This window comes from Nannospalax galili, unplaced genomic scaffold, assembly GCF_000622305.1.
Source record: "Nannospalax galili isolate Female #2095 unplaced genomic scaffold, S.galili_v1.0 scaffold300, whole genome shotgun sequence".
Lineage (NCBI taxonomy): Eukaryota > Metazoa > Chordata > Mammalia > Rodentia > Spalacidae > Nannospalax > Nannospalax galili.
The window spans coordinates 214969-236639 of NW_008347322.1; the positions used below are offsets into that span (position 1 = coordinate 214969).

The 21671-nt window shown below is 53.9% G+C and overlaps 1 protein-coding gene across 2 annotated transcripts in view; it reads left to right on the forward strand.

The window, feature by feature from the left end:
* Adamtsl2 (ADAMTS like 2) overlaps positions 1 to 21671 on the forward strand; it is a 35426-nt gene that overhangs the window by 6455 nt on the left and 7300 nt on the right. For both annotated transcript variants that reach the window (XM_017800835.2, XM_008843915.3), the window contains exons 8-13: positions 1344 to 1424; positions 3717 to 3892; positions 11520 to 11877; positions 13307 to 13679; positions 18119 to 18216; positions 21478 to 21604. In XM_017800835.2, the coding sequence (XP_017656324.1) occupies positions 1344 to 1424; positions 3717 to 3892; positions 11520 to 11877; positions 13307 to 13679; positions 18119 to 18216; positions 21478 to 21604 (1213 nt within the window). The remainder of the gene's footprint in view (positions 1 to 1343; positions 1425 to 3716; positions 3893 to 11519; positions 11878 to 13306; positions 13680 to 18118; positions 18217 to 21477; positions 21605 to 21671) is intronic.

Here is a 21671-nt window from a genome sequence, read left to right on the forward strand (position 1 = left end):
GATGAGGAAACCGAGGCCCACCGGCTAAGATCTGGCCAGGCAGGACAGAGGAGTCCTGTCAGAACCACTGGAGGGCCCAGGATGCCAAGAAGTCTTGTCTACCCTCCATGAGGGACAATGGATCCTATCACAGTGTGGGCCCCAGGAGCTGCTGCAGCAGGACTTCCATGAAATTGACTGACATGGAACCCAGGAAGAGGACTGGCTAAAGGGGAGATGGGCACTTCTCTGCAGTTGCATGGGGGTGTGATTTTGCATGCCGAGCACCTCTTAGGTATGGTGCTCTTTGTTTGGAGGCCTTGCTAAAGGTGGGGCGTAGGAAAGCCGGACTGCGTGCCTGTCCCTCCCTTTCTTCCACACACTGGCCTGCACAGCTTTTTGCTGGGCTGAAGGTACAGCGATGCAGTCAGGGGTCAGGGGTCAGCTACTGCATTTGTTTTAGAGCACGCAGCACATACCAGGCACTATGGGCTACCAGACAGGGCGAGGCCCACCCGACAGGGAGTGGGGCCTGGGGAAGATGTGCAAACAGTCCCCCAACTCCTCTGAGTGTGTTCTGATCAGGTGCCAAGCCAGATCTGGTCAGCATTAACTCATTTATGTCTGGGGATGTCACTACGAGGCAGGCACCACTTCTGCCTTCCACAGCAGCAGAGAGACAGATGGTTAGGGTAACCTGAGGTCCCGAGGCACTTGCTCTGACCCTGGGCAGCCTGGTCCTATGTCTGTGGTCCCAGCTGCTGAGCCACATGCCTGCTCTGACATGTCTGTGTTCATTAACCATGTTCAAGGCCAGATCATGTCCTGAAGCCTATGGGAGGTACTACTAACTGCTTAGGAATCTTGTGAACTACTAGCTAATTTAAAAATTAAAGCCCGGTGTGATAGCCCATGCCTATAGTTCCAGCACTTGGGGAGGCAGAGGCAGGAAGATCACGTGTTAATGTGGCCCTGGGGTTGGCATTTAGAGCAGACAGTATTGTGTCTGTGAACAGATAGAAACGGAGGCCCACAGCCTCTTGAATGATGAAGTAGAGGGCATGACCAAAGTCTGTGGGCACGGGCACGTTTAAGTTCCCCATGGTCCACAGTACTCCTTGGGGGAGGGCTGGGGCATGCCCATGGCCTTGATGGGAAAGGGTGCACTTGGGCAGGGCCCAAGGAAAGGGTCAGCCTCCTGAATGACATGAGTGTTTTAGCAGGGCTGGGCCAGTCCGCTAGGCCGGGACCCAGAGTTCCCAGATGGCACTGCCACCCAGGGATGGCTTTGCAGGGCAGAAGAGGCAACCGTCCGCGGTGCCTGCCTTCCCTGGCCTTGCTCACAGATGCCTCTGTGCCCCCAGGTTACTCCCTGGTGACCCATATCCCAGCTGGTGCCCGAGATATCCAGATTGTGGAGAGGAAGAAGTCGGCTGATGTGCTGGGTGTGTAGGTAGAACTGGGGCTGGGCATGGGTGGGTGGAGAAGGGGTACCCAACCTGTGCTCACTCCTTGGGGAGACGGCCAAGCCAGGCGCATCCACCTGTGTGTTTGTGCGTGCATGTGTGTGTGTGTGTGCACGTGTATGTGCATGTGTGTCCGCTTCACTCTCTTGTGGAAGGTCCTTGTCCTCAGAGCTGCTGGACAAAGGGACAGAGTGTGATATGCGGTAGTGACTTCCCCATCACTATGGAGCCTGGCCCAGGCAGAAGCCGGGAAGCCAGAAGTAGGGTCTCTTTGAAGAACTGCATCTTAGGAGGTGATGGGCCAGGATAGCACTGATAGCAGACAGGTGGCCGGTCCTAAGTCATGAGTAACACAGGAAGGACTTGAACAGAGGTCTGTCTGTAATGTCAGACAGATCCTACTCAGTATGTAATGGGAATGTGATGCTCCACTACCTTGGGCGTACGGAAGTTAACGCACAGTGTCGAGAAGGCAAGGCCCCGCCTCAGTGACCCTCTTTGGATAGGTAGTGTGCGAAGCCAGGAAACTGATGTAACCTGGTAGCTGAGGCTCTGTACGGATGGGTGCCCTACACACAAGCCACTCTGCCTTTGACCCTGCCCAGCGTGGGACACGCCAGGGGCCCAGGCTGTATTAGAGAATAGTTTTCCAAAATGGACTCCGCTCGACCTTGATTCCGCACTGCACGTCTACCTGTCTGTCCTCCTCACACTCAGTTGAGCCTGCCAGACCCCCACTCTAGGGATACAGAAAAGGGGAGGTGGTTCAGATAAAGCTAGGTGTTTGAGCATAGCTCAACATTGGGCTCCTCTTCTCCTGCCAGGTCCCCAGGGCATTTGAAGTCCCAACCCCAGCAGGTCTGCACATGGCTGGCCCAAAGCCCACCCCCATGGGGACATCTGTGAACTGAGCCTGGAGAGCTGGGCCTCTGGCCAGGCCAGTGGCTCTGCCACCCCGCTAGTTAGATTGGGAAACACACACCGTGTTCTCTGAGCTGGCTGCGAAGCTCCATTCTTGAAGCAGACAATGGAAATACCAAGGGTGGCCTGGAGCACAGAAAGCTGCAGGGAGGAAGGGCCTCACTGTCAGGAAACAGGTTTTGGATGTGGGCCTCGAGCTGAACCCTGGGCGCAGACCCGGAAGCTGAGCTGGGACAACCAGGCCCCAGCAGAACTTGGACCCGAAGCTATGTTCTGACGTTATTATGTTAAGGGTATTTTTCAAGCAGACACATCTTGCTTGTTGCGTCTGTCTGATAATAGATTAATTGCCCCGGCTCCTCTGCTTGCATTGCATCAGGGACTTTGGAAGCTGAACTGTCTTTTCTGGCAGGCCAGTTCCTGGAACTGGCTTTAAGGACACCCTCTGGAAGACAGAATGTTCCCCAGTGCTGAGACTGCCTCCTCCCTCCCTTCCTCGGCCCTGGAGGCTCAGTGTTAGTCCCCATAGCCCCAGGGAAGATCACCTTCCAGACCAGTGTTTGGCCTCCCGGAAGCGCAGAGAAAAGGACTGTTGGGGTGTAGTGGGCACCCACCTGTTCCTGGCTTTCATTTCCCTCCAGCTGAGCCCTCACACCTGCATCAGGGAAAGGGTTCTGCTCTTGCCTGATTGGTCCCCCAGTCAGTGCTCAGCCCAGTGGATGGACAGACCGCTGGGTGCCATTGTTCCCAATGAGAGGACAGGGCTGGTCAGCTTGGGGTGGTTCCAGGAAAGGTCTGGTGTACGCTGCTCCACAGCTGCCAGGCCAAGCTGGAGTGTCACTGTGGGCTCTGGATGAGGCACCATGGTCCATGCTTCACATGGAGCTGGGAGAGCTGGACGTGGTACCTCTACCAGCATCACGGCCAGACTGACCTGCTCAGTCTAGTGTCTGGCTGGCATCTGTTGTCCACAGACTGCAGACCCTCCTGGTCCAGACTGGTCACTTGGCCATGGTGTTAATTCATTACCTTGCAATCCCTTGGCCCCTCAGAGGCAGCCAGAAGGGCAGGGCCAGGCTTCTCTACTAGTTCTTCCAACTGCCCAGACTGGCCTGTGGTTGTTTATTTTAGGCTGATAGGAAAGTGTGTCTGCATCTCTTAGGCTGTCATTGGCCAGGGCCACATGCTGGCCCCAGGGAGAGTGTCTGTCTGATTCCCTGTGACATCGTGCTTCCGGCCTTTGGGTTGTTTGGGAAAGGGAGGGCAAGCTGGCCACCACTCCCGCAGGGTGTGTGCTGGCTCCTCCTTGGCCTGTCTATCCCAACTGACCCAGTGGTTTTGCTTTCTCAGCTCTTGCGGACGAAGCCGGCTTCTACTTTTTCAATGGCAACTACAAGGTGGACAGCCCCAAGAACTTCAACATTGCTGGTACCGTGGTCAAGTATCGCCGGCCCATGGATGTCTATGAGACTGGTATTGAGTACATCGTGGCCCAGGGGCCCACCAACCAGGGTCTTAACGTCATGGTGCGTGTGCCGTAGGCTTTGGGGACAACGGGGCCCACGGGCACTGGCGCCCCCAGAATCCAGCTACAGGTGGAGGTTCAAGGGCCCTGTGGTATGCACACGACAGTATCACTGCTGCTTAGGGAGGGGTTCGTTCATTCTTTCCCTTATTAACTCCACTTTTAGTTCATTCACTCCCTCCCTCCCTCGCCCAGTCACTCATCGGCACTCAGCACGGCTGTAACTCTCCTTGTGGGAGACTGTGTCTGCCCACTCTACGCTCCTTGGCACCCTCACAGGGAGCTAAGGATGGGTGGCTGGACCACTTGGGCCTTTGTGTTCCTTGCTTCATAGTGCCCCCAGTGACACTGCTTTCAATGACACTGTGGTGTCTGTGCCAGGTCCCTGAGGCTGGGGGACCAGGGCAGTGCTTGTGGCCCTTTCCTCTCCAGGATGCTTGGGACTTAGGGCAGCGGGCAAGGCAGAGTTTGGGCTCATTATGATTTAGGTTAGTGTTTTTCCCGCAGCTGGCATCAAGACATGTATAGCTTGGTGCCCTAGACCCACAGGCACAGTCCTTGTACCTGAAATCAGGGCCATCAAGATGGGTAGTTTCTGCATTCTTCAAGACCTGCTGGTTCTCTCAAGAGACTTCTAGATCCCACCAAGTGGGCTTTGTGGCCTTAGGTGCAGAACTGTGGGCTTGGGGAGGAGAGTAACTCGTTTACCTGTAGGTTACAGGATGGGTTCAAAGGCACTCTACCTGAGCCTGGGTCACTTGCCTGCTTCCGTCCTGTGCTGGAGGCATCTTGGGTCAGGATGCTCCCCTCCCCACACTGCTGCCAGGCCGAGAGTGTCCTTGGTGGCCCCAACATCTCAGGTCCTGAAACTTCTCTGTCTGTGTTTATCTGACTTTCCCTGACCAGCCCTCTGGTCAGCCTGGCCTCTGGCTGGAGGGCAGAGCTACAGGTCGGGGTCCCTAAGAAATAGGCTCTGGGGTGCCCTAGTGCGTACATGAAGGCTTGCAGGGAGGGGGTTCTCAGGAACAGCACTGGATTCAGGAATGACTGAGGGTGGGGGAATGTCAGGCCGTGATGTAGTCAGAGGGATCAGCATTAACTCAAGCTGGAGAAAAGACTTTCTACATTGACTAGGGAGTTGCTTTTAGGGGTGAAGTTGGGCTTGGAAGTGTTCCCTCTGGCTAGGAATATGCCTAGGCCAGGGTTCTCTCCAGGCCCCTCATTAAAGAAGGCATGCCGGACTGGGGTCAAGACACGGCATCTACCAGAGCTCCCGTCGTGCTGTGTGGGCCCATATGCTTGGTGCAGTGAACTTCCCTGGGCAGGGCGTGTTCCTCCTGCTGTGAGTCCTCCTGTGAGTCCTGCTTCTCTTGGAAACTTTACAGGGTAAGCGGCAGCTGGTCTTGAGCTAAAAGTGACACACGTTTGTTCTCTCCCTCCCTGTTCCTGATCCACCTGCTCTCAGCTTGTACCTCTGCTACCCTTGGTGACTTACCTGGTCCCGAAACCCTGGTCTCCAGGCTCTTCTCAATCCAAAGCCGCTGTTCTTGTCCAGTTCCCATCAAAACAGAGCAACAGGACACCAAGCGAGACTCTGGTGGACAAGCAGACCCTTGTCAAGTAGCATCCTGCTCTGTACTCCGTGGTTAGGGTCTGACCTGTTGGGAAGGCTACTCTGCTGATATGAGCCACCCAAATAGACTAGGTGGGAGCTGCACCTTACATTTTCCCATTAATGGATTTTTTCCTTTTGCTTTGCTCCCTGTGTGTGTTCAGGACAGGGTCTCATTATATACTCCAGGTTGACCTAGAACAAACTTAAGATTTTCTTGCCCCACCCTCCAAAGTACTGGGATTACTGGCGTGCACCACCAAGACCTGGCCATAGTTTACCTTTTAAGGACATTCTCACTGTGTCTTTGGTTGGGGGGGGGTTGTCCCCTTTCCCGCTTGGAATCAGGGCCTCTAGAACACAGGTCTGAGAGCTGCAGAAATGGCTCAAAATCCCCAAGTAGGACTGGGGATGTAGCTCAGTAGGTAGCCAGCACACTGAGTCCTGCATCTGAGAGCCAGCGCTCGAGGTGGAGATAAGAGGTTAGGAGTTAGTGAGACTCTGTTTCAAAAAACAGCCCTCAGGTGGCTCCTGTTATTTCTGCCTCCTGCTTCCCATGGAGTCTATACAATGAAACTGGTTTAGGTGTCTTAGCACAAAGCCCAAGACCCCACTCATTTTCCCATGGCACGTCCCCCTTGAAAAGCTGGCACTCAGTTTCCCCTTACATTGCCACTAGCTGGTGGGTCGTGGGTGATACAGTCTTTAGAGGCCATGTGTGATGCCTCCTTTGCTGTAACGTGGGTCTCTTGTCTTCTGCAGTGCCATGTGGTACCCTGGCCCAGTAGATCAGATCCCCTGTGAGCCCTTGGAGACCAGGGCTGACTTGGTCAGTGTGGCCTAAAACAAACTCGAGCTCCTCCTGCCTCAGTTTCGTAGGTACTGGGACTACAGACCTGCGCTATCAGGCCTGGGCACAGCTTACATTTTAAGTAGAGTTTCACTGACCCATGACCTGACTGCTTCCTGCCTCTTGCAGGACGGAAGGCTCCTGTTTGTGCTAGGCACTAACAGGCAAGATCAGGGCTCCAAAGCTTATGTTACGTCCTTAATTGGTCCATGGGTCTCTTCTTAGACCTTCCCAATCTGCTGTATTCTCCTTAGGTCTCCTAACCACCCACCCAAGCCCTTTGCACACCTGTGAAATGGCTGCTTCTTTGTTTGGGGATGCAATGCTTTCCATACATGTGATGATCACGCTGGGTGGGTTTTCTGTCACTGTGATGTTTTAAGGCCACTCCTGAATGTGGTCTCAGTGAGGTGGGGTCACTTTCAGCTTGCACCCTGATTCCACGCAGAACACCCCTGTATCGTCTGCTCACTTTTCTTCACCCTCCCCTTGTAACTAGGGAACCCCCTCCTCCCCGGTGCTCTAGAGGGCAGCCCCTGCTGAGAGCTCAGAGATTCTCGTGCAAGAATCTCAGGTTCTGGTGATTTGTCTTATGCTGTCTAACCCTGTTGTGACTGGTTCTGGAAGTAGCATGCCTGCCCTATGATCCCATGACTGAGTGGAGCTGACAAGACTCACTGCATGATGTTCAGTTCTAGCTGTGAGTGTCGTGGGGTATCCTGGAATTAAGGAGCTCTGTCTGTAGTGGGCACAGCAGCAGCCTAGAAGCCATCTGTCTTGGCATGGTCTGAGGGTCTGTGCTATGACCCCACTGGGACATGTAGACACTCCACGACACTTCTCCAAAATCACCTCTGTCGCTCCCATAGCCCTGGGCATACACCTACCCCAAGCAAGCCGCGCACACTGCAGTTCAGGCCTGCTTATAGCCCTCTCTGCTGTTTCACACAGTGGAGGCAAATTTTTAAGTCACCCAGTGTGCAGGCTAGACCAATGTTCCCCGGTGTAGGATATACCTCCCAAATTCCTCCTTGTGGTAGAAGCAGAGCTCCTGTAATTTCCCCTTAAAGGACCAACGTGGTGTCCTGTGGAACGGTCCGGTCCCTTTGACCTGCAGGGTGTTTGGGAACCTAATGTAGTCCTGGGTCACAGCTGTGCAAGAATACTGTGGTCCACCTAGGCAGATGGGAATGACTCTGGGAGAGACAGAAACAGACTATTTGTACATCCAGGGCCACAGATGACTAACCCACGGCCATGTTCATCTGCTCTAGAAAAGCCACCATACTTGTCACAGAGTTAAGCGAGGGTCACTGCTTGGCTGGGCCCACAATCCTTAACTGTACCCTGATGACAGATTCTCCAGGGTTATCTCATAGCCCCATAAGTTTAACTAGTCAAGACTTTATTATAAAATCTAGTCTGTTAAAAGATCCACCTTTCAAGCCGGGCGTGGTGGCGCACGCCTTCAATCCCAGCACTCGGGAGGCAGAGGCAGGCGGATCCCTGTGAGTTCAAGGCCAGCCTGGTCTACACAGTGCATTCCAGGACAGCTGGGGCTACAGGGAGACCCTGTCTCAGAAAGACCAAAAAAAAAAAGATCCACCTTTCCAGTGTCACTGCTCAACCATCTGGTCATAGGACCAGCCCTAGGAAGGTGGGTTCATGCTTGTTATGCTAACTAGATGGGTGAATACCTAGTGCATTAATGAGACAGCGAGTTTTTCCTGCCTGGAATCCCACCCCTAGCGCAGAACTTCTGGACCGGCCACAGTCATGTAGTCTGTAAGTTTGCCTGCTCTTCTGAACTCTTCAGAAAACTGTAATGTTTTCTTTTCTTCTCCATACCCCTTTCCAAACATGCCTTCAAGGCTGTGGACTGCCCCCAGCATCTTGTACTACTTTACTTTCCCTAAAGCTGCCTTCTCCCGGCCGTGTAGCTTCCAGTCAGCCATGTGTCTGACCCCACGCGGGCTGTAAACCTGCATGGCTCCGTGGCTTTCTTCCCTTCTCCCCTCCACTCTCCTCAAAGCAGCTGCCAAGATCACCAGCTTGCTGCCCCCTGAGGATTTTTCTTTAAAATTCTAATAAAATTGTAAAAGCTTAAATCTTGTACCAAGGACTTTATCTTTTGGACTTTCCCTTTATCCCGTCTCCTCCCAGTTAAGGCAACACGCCCTAAATTGGCTCAGAGAATGCCGCCAGCTAAATAGATTCGGCTGTTTTGGAACTTTTTTGAGTTTCAGTGGTCTTTCCTGGTGGTCCCAAATGCTGTAACACTGTCAGGGCAAGATCAGCTGAGATGCCGAGTGTGGGGTACGATGGGCTACCTGCTCCTGTAGCCTTTGGGTCATGAAGGATGGCGTGGACATCTCTGATACCCCAAGGAGAAAATGATGTCTCAGATTTACTTTCCGGGATGGGACAGGGCAGGAGCAAGGGCCCTGTCTATAGTGACAGCTGTGATCTGAAAGGTGAGAATTATGCCAACAACCAGTTCTGAATTCGGGGATAAAGGACCCAGTGGATGTGCTTTGAGCCAGACCTGGGTCACCCCTCCAGCTGTTACCCATCAGCAAAGCAACGGGGATAACAGTGGTGGTCAGGGTCCTGCCAACTCAGAACAGGCCCCATAATGTCCATCCCCTCTCTTCAGGGAACTGTTTTCTGATTTTTTTGTTTGTTTGTTTGTTTGGTTGGTTTAGACAGGGTCTCACAATGTAGCTCTGGCTTGCCTGGAACTTGCTGTGTAGACCAGACTGGCCTCAAACTCACAGAGATCTGCCTGCCTCTGCTTCCTGAGTGCTGGGATTAAAGATGTGCACTCCCCCGCCCGGCCCGGAGAACGGTTGACCAAAGTAAACAGTTGTTGGCCTTTCGGGAGAACTTTGGGTCCTTCCTGGGGACCTGGCTGTTCCCTCATCCAGTGGATTCAGGGTCCAAAAAGTGGCTCAGAAAAATGGGGTGCCTCTGCCTCTTCCCTTAGCTCTGCTTGTGCCAATCAAGGCTCAGTTTTGGTCAGTCTCTTCCCAAGGAGGCCCTTTGTTCTGTGAGCCGTGCCTTGTGCTCACTTCCTGCTATTGAAATACCATGTCTGCCTTACTGCCATGTGTGTGTGTGTGTGTGTGTGTGTGTCTGTCTGTCTGTCTGTCTGTGCCTGCATTCAGAAGCCAGAGGAAGACTTCAGGTATTCTCTTTCTCTCCACCTCACTCTCTTGAGATGGGGTTTCTCATCAAGCCTGAAGCTCACCTTTCAGCTAGGCTGGCTCTCTGGCTGGCAAGCTCCAGGGATCTGCCTGTCTCCATCCCAGTGCTGGGGTTACAGAAGTGCTTGCTCACACCAGCTTTCACGTGGGTGTTGGGGAGTTGAACTCAAGTCCTCATGAATGCACCGCAAGTACTCTAACCCCATGAGCCATCTCCCTGGCCCCTTTGTTACTGATTGTTGTGTGAATGAGTATATTATTGCTTGCCTGTATGTAAGTGCACCTGTGTGGTGCAATGCCCACAGAAGTCAGAAGAGGGAATTGGATCCTCTGGAACTGGAATTATGGATGGTTGCTAGCCACCACGTGGATGCTGGGAATCAAACCCAGATCCTCTTGAAGAGCAGCCAGTGCTCTTAACTGCTGAGCCATCGCTCCAGCTCCTCTACTCTCCTTTATTAATTCAGGGACCTGGTCATCCTATGGCTGTTGGGGAGTCTGGAGCTATACTGGCACCCCCTGCCCTGGAGTGTGAGGATGCCTCACGTCGTCCCTCTAAATGATTTTTGGTGTCACTTGGCCTCCACATTCCCCACGCAGCCCCCATGAGCAGAATGTTCTGGGGCTCTCTAGTAGATGTGGTCACCCAGTGAATTACCTAACCCTTCAGTTGCTCCTGCATCTGCCCTGGGTGTGGGTCTCACTTGCTGGTAACAGGCCGGCATGTTTTTCCAGAAAGGGAGAGCACTCCCGGGGACCCTGTGCCAGTCCTGAAGGTCCATGAGGCACACTCCCTTCTCCAGGATGAGGATATGACCTGGTCTGGTGGTCAAGAGAGACCAGGCAACGATGTCCCAGAAGTAGGGAGGGGACCCTTCCATGTCATTTTTTCCACATTAGCGTTTGAGGAAGTTAGGCCCCTTCCCGGTCCCAGACCGTGAAGAAATGAAGAACAGTTCACTATTTTCGAGCAGATATCTTGACCCAGCTCCCTATGGCTCAGGAGCAGGGTCCTGCCGTCCCACTACGACTCTCCTTGGTGCGGCAGACCCAGCAGGGTGAGGAGAGCCCTTTGAGATCTTTCCTGCTTTTTCTGCCCTCGACCTGGCGGACACTAGAGTTTTTTTTGTTGTTGTTGTTTATTAGAAGAAGCATTTCATTACAACAGCATTAACCTATTCAATAACATTTTTCTGAGCTAGGGTACATCTCTTTCAAAATTGGCTGTATATTTTTAGGTTTACAGATGAATTATTATGCTTGTACAATCTTTTACTCATTATAAACTCTATAAGACATAACATTAAATGAGTTTTTAACTTTTAAAAAAGATCTCCACTTCGTTGTTAAAATACACAGTTTCAGACACCAGAGTTTTTTCACTACACCTGCTGGCTTCTGGCTTAGCTCTAAATGACAGCCCCTCCCATCGTCTTGCTCCAGGGCAATGCATTCCCCAGCCACCCTTGGTGAGGCTGCCCCAGCAGTATAGGTTCTGCCAGGGACGCTGCTAGGTCTGGCGTATGTCCAGGGGCAAGGTCGCCCTGCCCTGTAGTCTATGCAGAGGCCTTGACAATCTCCCAGGAACTCTGTGGTCAGCTGACCCTTCGGTGCTGGCCTCACTAAGGCAGGGTCTGGGGCTTGGTACCCTACACCAGCTTTCCAGTAGCCCCAGCGGGACCGGTACAATTATTACCTCGGATTTTTGGCTTGTGCTGACAATGTGGCCCCCGTTGCCTGCTCCCAGAGTGGCACACTCCCTCTGCCCCTCTTTGATGTGGCCCTGTTTGCAGTCTCTGGACACAGTTGCCCCGGGGCATTTGTGTGGGGCCATGCTGTTGGATCAAGTGTGAGTCTCTGGGAAGGATCCAGCTGTGGCCAGGGCAGTTTGGTCCCGAGGAGCTTTGGTGCTAGGAGGGTGTAAGGAAGGGGTGGGGTCCCACTTCTTCTCCTTCTGCAGGTGTGGAATCAGAATGGCAAGAGCCCGTCCATCACCTTTGAGTACACGCTGCTTCAGCCGCCACACACACACCGCCTGCAGCCTGTGTATTACAGCTTCTCTGAGGCCGCCTCCGAGAGCGCAGAAAGCACCGAGGGCCGGGAGCTGGACAGTGCCCGGCTGCTGGGCTTCATGCAGCATAATGGCTCGCTCTACCACCAGGCCTCCTCGGAGCGGCTGGGCCTGGACAACCGGCTGTTCAGCCCCCCAGGTCCTGAGGTGGAACTGGACCCAAGTAGAGGCCAGGAGACCAATGAGGTCTGCGAACGGGCCAGCGGCAGGGCCTGTGAGGGGCCTCCCAGGGGCAAGGGCTTCCCAGGTAAGCTGGAGGAGCCATGGGCAAGGGCTGGGCCTCCCCAGGTTTAGGGGCCTTTGGTGAGCAGTGTCAGCCCCCGTTGAAGCCTGCAGACGTTGAAGAAGGCACCAAGCACTGTCAGTTAGTTAAATATTCTCTCTGGGTAGTCTCCATGTCAATTCTTTCAGGGATACAGTCGGAGCTCAGTATCCGCAGCTTGACTAAGAGGGTCCTCTGGACCAACATTCTCAGCTTCTCAAATCCCTTGTATAAAGTGACGTATTTGCGCAGAAGCTAAGTCACCCTGTATGCACTCTAAATCATCACAGGCGACCCACAGTATTGGCTGCAGTGTGTGTATGCGGTCTGAATACTTGTGACGCTGAACTGTTTAGGGACTGATGGTAAGAAAAATGTGTGTAGAGATGACAGGGTTGGTTACTTGTCTTATCGCTGTGACAAAATACCTGGCAAAAGCATCTTAGGAAGGAAGGGTTTATCCCAGCTCACAGTCCCAGGGGACACAGTCCATAGTGACGGCAACTGCCTGAAGCAGCTTGTCACAGTGCATCCACAGTCAGGAAGCAAAGACCCGAGTTCTGGCTGTTCACTGTTTCCTTTTTATGAAGTCTGGGGCCCCAGCCCCTGGGCTGCTGCAGCCCATAGTTAGGATGGGTCTTTCTTCTTCAGTTAACCTAATCTAGATAGTGCTGCATAGACATGCCCAGATGGTAGGTGATCTGAGTGGTTCTAGATCCTGTCAAGGTGATTGATGATCGATATTAACCATGCTTAGTGTAGATACAAGTCTTTTCTTTTGATCCTCCAGTTTCCGAGTCTGAGGATGTGGACCCCCATACCTGAGTAGGGTGGACCATATATGGTTATCTGTGTATGAGGGAGGAGAAAGGCTTAGAGAGGAGGTGGCCAGTTGCTTCAAGCACCCATAGGAACTGGGAGTCAAATGTAGCTGGTATGTCCTGTGGTTCACTTGGGGAGCACTAGGCCCGGGGAAATGGGGGCTGTAGGCAGCCCTGGGTGTGTTGACCCATGCGTGCCTCTCTCCTCTGCTGGGCTCTCCCATGGCCTACCCCTTGAGGTCTGTGTGTCTGTATTCTCTCTTATTAAATATTACCCATTTAAGACTCACCCTAAACCCAGGTTCTGTCATCTCTTGATTCTACAATGACCCTTTTTCCAAACCAGATTATACACTGAGGCTCCAGGTAGACATGGGCTCTGGGGACCCTAGGTAATCATCAGCAGTGGCCATCAGACCCACCCCCTCCTTGATGATGTTGACCAACTGTGTCTCATAAAGTAAAACCTGGGAGTTCCTATTTCTCCATCTCACAAAGTCATCCCCATTACGTCATAGCTCATCTATCACACGGGAGCATGAAGAAGAGCGTAATAGCAGCCATTGGATGTTGAAACATCTGTCTCTCTGCAGACCACAATGCCACTGGGACAGCTCTCTCGGGGGAAAAGGATGACCAGGAGGTAGATGCCCGTTTCACCTCCCAGGAGCTCCTCTCGGCCAACGCCATCTCAGATCAGCTTTTGGACACAGATTCTGACTCAAAAGAGTTCTCCCTCAACGAGACCACGAACAGCATTTTTGCTCAGGATGCCCCCAGAAACTCCCCAGCAGAGAGCTTGTATGTGGATTATGAGGAGAATGAGGGGCCTGCTGCCTACCTGATCAATGGGTCCTACCTGGAGCTGAGCAGTGACAGGATCACCAACACCTCCTCTGAGGCCCCGTTCCCCAACACCAGTGCCAGCCTCCCCACCTTGGCCGGGAACAGGACTCACAAGGCGAGGTAAGACGCACTTCCCCCCTGCCTGCTCTGTCTTAGTGTCCTCTGGGGCAGGGGTCACTACAGGGGCTCTATCCCAAAAGGTTGGGAGAACCTGAAGGTAGGTGGGTGAGAAAGCCCCACTGGACACCTTGTGAGGCGGACATGCTATCGTAGGTTTGGACTGCAACGTGTCTATTCTTCTGAAAATTAGGTCTGTGAGCCCAAGCCCCCGAGCTATGATTGAATCACACTGCTAATGGCTTCCTGAGGCAGGGATGGGATGGGTTCAGTATTTTATATGCAGAGATCAGGGAGTGATCATCACAGCTACTCTTAGTGTTAGGCCCCTGGGAGCACACACAGTTTACAGAGCCTGAAGATCTGGGGTCCTCGACCCATGATGGGTCTATGTCTGGACAGCCATTGAACACATGGCTGCTGGGCATGAAGTGGGCTCTGCATGAGGCCCCAGGCTTTGCCTCAAGAAGATGATAGCAGAATCTGGGGGTTCCTTCCCTTGGGAGAGGCCCTGCATCAGGGATCAGGAATAGACTGGAGCTACTATTGTGATGGCCTATGAGTGTAAGCTATGGTCTTAGCCAGCCACAGGTGGGACAGTGAAGCCGCTGTGGCCGAGGGCAGGTGCTGCCCAGGGAGTCAAGGCTGGAAACACCTGGACAGTCAGGATTCGGTGGGAAGGTCCCTGGGATAGGTACGGCTGACATAAGGTCCTAGGTTCTTTGGGTCAGGGTTGTCTGGGTTCAGGTGACCCCAGCCCTTCCATATCAGTACTGAAGGATAATTCCTCATGACCATCCACTATTAGGCTGAGGGGGACCACCCCCACTCCCATACTAATATTTTTAAACTTCCTTAGAAGCCCAGGTGGTCAGCAAGGCTTATGTAAACAAGCAGGGCCAGGCTCTTTGGCCTTTAGGGGTGGGTGAGGACAGAGATGGAATCGGCCTGCTTTGGCTTTTGTTGTGTTTTCTGGGAGCCCACCCAAAACCGGCTGAAATTGGGGTTTGGTGGAAGATTGGACAGTGGCCCTTGCGAGGGATGGGGTTTAAGTCACCTTGTCCCACTCCCGGGGAGAAGAATTGCAAGTCCAAGCCAGAAGCCCTGTTGCTGCAGTCTCTCTCGCATGCCTCCTGAGGCCCCCTTCCTGAGGGCTACGCACACCAGGGGCCCTGCTGATGGGCTCCAGTTGGGTGGAGCTCTTGCCCTCATCCCACAGGGCTGCACAGGGATGCTTGCTTGCCCTTGCCCTTGGCGTTCTCAACACTTCCAGGCCCTCTGTCTAGTTTTCGGGACCCAGTGGCTAGCAGGGAATGACAGGCTTTGCCCTGGGGACACAGGACTGGAGTCTGAGAGCCAAAGGCAGCGGGCAGGATCCTGGAGTCAGAAGGCATCTGCTCTGGGGTCTGGCCAGTCTCTCTGGGCTACTGGCCCTCACTGTATCTTCCTTTAGGGAAGCAGAGAGGATAGAGCATTCATGTGAAATACAGTAAGAGCTCCAGGTGTGGGTGCTCCTGGTGAGACACTGAGCCTCTAAGGTATGGGGGAGGGCCCTTCCAGGACCCACAGCCCAAATGGTGACAGTGCCCAGGCACCCAGTGCTCTGTGTAAGTTTATTAGGTGGTACAAAGGCCCTCTCCTTAGTTTGACTATGACATGGGCTCTGTGGGTCATGGGTAGGCAGCTCACTCTGTAGGACTTGGAGACATCTTTTTCTTTCCTGCGCCTCAGTTTCCCCATCTGTCTGTGAGGGACTGGAAGAGGCCAAACAACTCATATGCGATGCTCCCCAGGCCGAGGTCTGCACAGGCCGCTCAAAGCAGGGTGGAGGGCCCAGTCAGGCAGCTCCTCAGTGTTTGGACTGGTTTTTCTTAGTTCTTCCCCTGAGAGATTTGGTCTACCTAGAGTGGCTGTTCTAAGTGGGTCCCACCGGGATCTCCAGGGTCCAGAATCCCTAAGCCACATTTCAAAGTGTCTGCCTAGTCTTACCCTACCCCCTTAGCTCCGTGAGACAAACCTGATTCCCAGAGCCAATCATTAAAGTGGGTTGTCAAGCACTCAGAAAAACCCCAGCTCAGAGAGATGCCCAGCCCGGCTGCCATCAAAGGATGCTGCCAGTGGGGACCAAAGATGGTCTGGGGAGATAACGGGCCAAGGGAGGCCGAGGGGAAAACCACCAAGCCGAAATAGCCGTGTCTCTGCTCGTTGTCCAAACACAGGAAGTCGCGTCTGCTCTGGGAGCAGGCAAAATCAAAGGGGCGGCCCAGAAAGGAAGGGCTATTTTCTTCTTCCAGAAAGGCTTCAAACAATCCAGGGAGGGGCTGTCACCAGACCCGACTTCAGGAACAGGCGTCTGGGATGCTGAAGCACACATCCCTCCCTGAAGCCTTGGGGGGAAGAAAGGAAGAGAGTTTCTGGTTCATTTATAAACAAACACCTTCATTTCAGAGCTTCTTCTGCCTGGGGATTTCAGGAGCGTGTGGCCAGGCAAGAACCTAAAAGCAGTGGCTGGTGACTTAGAGATGATCACAGCAGAGGGACAGGTCCCTTTCAGGTGGAGATGGGGTGGTTTCTGGGATTTGGCGATCCTTGGCGCACCTTCTAGTGAGAGAACTTGGTGGGTGCTGCACTGTTGCATCTCATGGGCAGGGTACTATTCACGTACCATATGCCTTTGGCCACGCCCTGCACCCGACACGTGCTGGAGAGTGGGTGTAGACAGCCCCTCTAGAAATACCTTTAGGGCTTAAAACCCAAAGGGTTATTTTGAACCTGGCTGCTAGCTCTTGAGTTAGGAATGAGTCATGCAGCCTGCGGCTGGGAAGCGTATAATTATCTAAAGGTGAGCTTCGGCACCAATGGCAAATTCCCTTCTCTTTTTGCTCTTGCTGTTGAAAGCAGGATGGGGACCCAATCGGGCAGCTCCACGGTGTTGCCTGGATCCTGTAGGGACTGCTTCCCCAGTTCTTCCTCTGAGAGATCAGGCCCACCCTGAGTAGGTGCTCTAAGTGGGTCCCACTGGACTGTCCAGAGTCCAGGATCCTTTGCTATGAGATGAAGGGTCAGACTCCCCCCCCGCCCCCCACCCATGTTAAAGTTTCCTTTCATTTGTAATCAGGGAGGAGAACAGAGTCTCCCTTTCCCAGAACCCTGTGCAAGGGCTGGTTTGAGCCTCCAGGAGAGGCGGCCCAATGCCCAGCCTTCCCCCTTGCTGCCCACGCCCTCTCCTCCGTCTTGAGAATTCATGGAATCACATCAGTAAACTCATTACCGAGGCTCCCGTTGGTAGATCATTTCCTGGGTTCTCAGAGCATGAAGTGCTATCAGGGCAGTGCTCATCCCCAAAGCGCTCTCCTGGGGAACATTAGCCAATCTAAGCAAAACAAGAGCCATTCTCACCCACTTGACTAACAAACAGTAAAAATCCCAGTTCAGTTCAGACCCGTGTCTCTACCACAGAACCAGCCGGTATTTCATAACACAGTGCTCCACAACGCCCGCAGTTCTCCAGTGACTGTGGTTCCCGGGAAGGGGAGTGACCCAAGTTCAAGACTCGTGAAAGGTGTCATCGCACAGTCCTCTTAAGATAGCCCCTCTCGGTCCCAAGGAAAGTGGGTTTGGACTGTGTAGCCTAGGGGAGCTGCTGTCAACTGGGCCAGCTCCCCAGCTGCCGTCTTCTGACTCTGGGCTTTGCAAGATTTCATGGGCTTTCTTGGCTGGCTGGGTCCTGAAGCAGACACCCTGGGTGGAGGGAACATCTGCTATAGTCAATCCCTTGTTCCCGAGAACCAAACAGCCCACACAGGGGATGCTGAGGGTGGTTCAAAGAAGCCAGCAGTCCTAACAATACTTGGCTGTGGCCACCAGAGTTCTGGCCAAGAATCATAGCTGGTGGCTGGCTGGACCCCAGCATGCCCTTTCCTGTCCGCTGGCCTGAACAGCCATCACTGACCTGAGCTGCAGTGTGGGACTTGGGACTCGGCTGTTCTCCTGGCCACAGCTGGGCTTCATAATTTTGATAATTAGAGGCCGAATGGCCGGTGCTCCCCAATTCATCAGAACCCTTGCTGAGGGGGGCACTAGAGGAGGATTCTGGAACATTCCGAGAGTCCTTCTGGGGTGGGAAGAAGGAATCTGCTGGCCGTTGTGAGAGGGTATACTGAGGAGCCTGAGAGCTTTGAGTCCCTCGTTTTCAGTGCGTCCTAGAAGGACCAGCAGTCTGCTCAGTTCTCGAGATGGGAAATGCCCATATCTGCTGAGTGCCTACCTTTGTGTCTCCCTGTCTTTTCCAGAGAGCAGGAGCCTCGGTCTTCACAGACAGTCCTACCTGGAGCTCCAGCGGGTGTGTGGTTAAGGGGAGCGTAACCTTGGAGAAAAACATCACCGGAGGACCGAGCCCTCAAGCACCCTGCTTTCTCACATCCCTCTCTGCCTCATTTCAGGACCAGACCCAAGGCTCGCAAGCAAGGCGTGAGCCCAGCTGACATGTACCGGTGGAAACTCTCATCCCACGAGCCCTGCAGTGCCACGTGCATCACAGGTACTACACATAGGGACCACCGTGCAGCCTGCCTCCGTGGCGACTGGAGCTGGGCTGGGGCCGTCGACTCACTCGCAGCTCTGAGCACCCCCAGGGAGCTTGCCTGAAGACTTCTTGTCAGGAGTTTGGGGGTCACAAAGGCATCTGTCCTAGTTTGCTTTCTGTTGTTTTGACAAACACCGTGACTAAAAGCGGCTTAGGAGAGGAAAGGATTTATTTGGCTTACATTCCCACATCAGTCCATCACTGAGGGATGTCAGGGCAGAAACCCAAGGCAGGAACCTGGAGGCAGGAGCTGAAGCAGAGACCATGGAGGAGCGCTGTTCACTGGCTGGCTTCCCCTGGCTTGCTCAGCTGCCTTCCTTATACAGCCCAGGCCCACCTGCCTAGGGATGGCCCTCACATCAAGTAGCAATCAAGACAGTGCCTCACAGACATGGCCATTGATCAGTCTGATCTGGACAATTCTTCAGCTGACTCTAGTTTGTGTCAAGTTGACAAAATCTAACCCGCACAGTGTCCTTGCCCCTTCAGTGTGCTGGACTGTAGTCGGGACTAGGTTTCTATGGTTAGCCCCAAATACTCTCTGATCTGTAGCTCTCTTGTTAGGGTGGTTGTCCTGATGGTCTGGACAAGCCTTAGCTGCTGAGTTTACCGTGGTTACAGCAAGCACAGGGGAAGAAGTAGACACCACTGAACCACGTCAGATGGGGTGGGACACAGGGTAGGACCCCATCAGCAGGGGAGGTGTTGAGGGAGGACTGGGCAGACAGATGCACACATCTGGTTGGTGGACGAGGAGGTGGGCTTTGGGACCTGTATATCTAGTGGATTACCTGACGCTGGGACACAGGTCTCGGCATCATAGACTTCAGCTGCACTGGTTGCTCCTCTGGTCCCCCTCCCTGGTGATCCTGCCATGGCAGATATCCACCTAGGACTGGGCACAGGGGGCCCAGCAAGGCATCAAGTGCTGTAGGAAGACACCAGAAATCACAGTGTCTGCACTTGGGACTTCATGTTTGGACTGTAATGGCGCCAGGGCTCCCCTTCAAAGTGTGTCATACCCCCGAGCCACCCTACCCCCTCAGCTGGCCCAGGAAGCCAGGTATGGATGCACTCTGGATTCTTCCAGCCATCCTGGCCTTGGGACTCCCTGAGTGCTGGGACTGTGGAAACTTTCTGGAAGCATCTCCTGAGGTTGGGAAGGTGGCATCACTTTAGATGTCTCCAAGCCGAGGTGGTCTTGGTGGCGAGGGGCCTGATGGACAGGCCCTGGTAGATGAAGTCTCCAGGGAGAACATGGCGCTGCTGTCTCTCGACATGAGTGTCCAGGACAGGGACCTGCTCTATATAACCTACAGCGCGGAGCAGGACCCAGGAGGGAAGGAGACAGGACGTGTTTGATGCTGGGAAAGGGACGAGCTCTGCTGTAGAAAGGATGTCAGGAGTGGAGGGGTTCTTGAAACCGTAAGAGCCCCTGAGTCAACCAAGTGACCCTGGCAGAAGGGACAGAGCAGTGTGGACAGCTCCCTGCCTCAGCCCCTCCTGGCCTAACCTCACTAATTGCATCTGGGAGGTTCTACTTACTCCCAGGGCTTGCGTTTGATGTCTGCAGCTGCAGCTGTGTTGAAAATCTCACATTAGGGCACTGAGGCCAGGCCAGGCCAGTGTTGCGGGGGGGTTGCCTGCTGTGGGTGGCACATGGTATCTGCAGGTGCCCTGTAGAGAGTCATGGGCACACAGCAGCACCCAGCCCCACCCCCAGGCCAAGGACCTGTTCTTGAGGCTATGCCAGGTCATAAGGCCAACTTCTCTATACTCTGTCCCCTCCCCCCACGAAGGACAGAAGTGCTGTCAAATGAGTTTGGACTTAGTTTGGGGCTCAGTGCATAGCGGTTTTCCAGGTGCGGGGAGGCTGGGGACACTGCAGTTGAGGACGGCCAGCCGGTCTTGTCTGTTTCCTATTTGGAACTGTCAGCTCACCTCAGCTCAGAGTAAGGGTCCTGCGGCTAAGAAGTTCTGTGCAGCTCTGTTCTCAAGACAGGCATAAGGAGAAGACGCCCAGAAAAGTGACGTTTTCACTCTCAGAGCCTCTGTGGAAGGTTCCCATTTTGGAGATGAGCAAGCTGGGTCTGGGACGAGCCTGGTGGCCCTGCCAGGTGGGACTTGATTCCTGTCTGTGTGTTTCCATTCCGTGGAGAAGCCAACAAATAATTAGGCACTTGGGGTGGCTGTATGCGTCCCCAGCCCCAGCCCCACCTCCCTGGGCCCCAGAGGTAGTGTCTCTGAGGCTTGAAACATTCCAAGTGGACCTAGCCAGGAAGCTGCCTGCTCCTCCAGTGAGCTGAAGGCCACACGGCCCAGTGCTGGCAGGAGAGAAACCATAATTGCAGCCTGGCTTGGCCCTTATGGAAAAAAGAAAACACACACACACACAAAAACCACCCCACATGTGGGGTTGCTTCCCAACTCCATAGCTCTGTCCAGGGCTGGGGTTTGGAGCAGCAGAAGCTGCTGGGGCTCAGACACCCCATGGAAAGGTAGAGACACAGTAACCCCAGGGGACTCACACTGGCTTTCCTCAGCTCAGCATGATCCTGACTCATCTTGCTTCCTGGTATGGGCTGCCCACTGTTTAGGGAGCCACAGGCAGGCTCATGCTCAGGTGTAGGAAGGAAGCTCATGGAGGAAGGAGGTGAGGTGCAGTCAGGGAATCCTTATGGTTCGGGGATGCCCTTCCATCCCCATGGGATTTTAGGGTCCAGGGAGCCCAGAAAGAGCAACACACATAATTGAAGACATTCAGGGGTGCTGGGCATTTACTAAGGGGTGGGGCATCTAATCTGATACTGAGGGTTGCAATAGTTAGATTTCCCAGCTGCCACCCTGCTCATCTCCCACAAATGGGGTTTGTCAGATGAATGAACATCCGGGAACCTGACCATATCTGCCTCTCCTCTGCCCCGTAAAGACCCATCTGGGTTTGTGGCAGGTAAGCTGGATGCCCAGCCTGGGTTGGAGAAGCTGGGATGAGGACGCAAAGAAAGAGGTTAGACCCCGAGACTCAGGACGCAGAGGGCTCTGCTCCACAGAGCTCCCTGCCCCAACCTAGGCCTTTACCATCCCGGATCTGAGAAGCCCAGCTCTGAGTGGTCATGTGACCCACTCAGGATCACAAGGCTCACCTATCTGCTGGTGACCAAGGTACTTGTTACCACTCATCTTAAAGTCCCATCCCCCCACTTGCCCTGATCCTAGGAGTCATGTCCACATACGCCATGTGTGTTCGCTATGACGGTGTCGAGGTGGATGACAGCTACTGTGATGCCCTGACCCGTCCTGAGCCTGTCCATGAGTTCTGCGCTGGGAGAGAGTGTCAGCCCAGGTACCTGCCCCTGAGCACCCAGCCGGGTATAAGAGTCACTGAATGTGTGTGCACAGCCACGCTCACA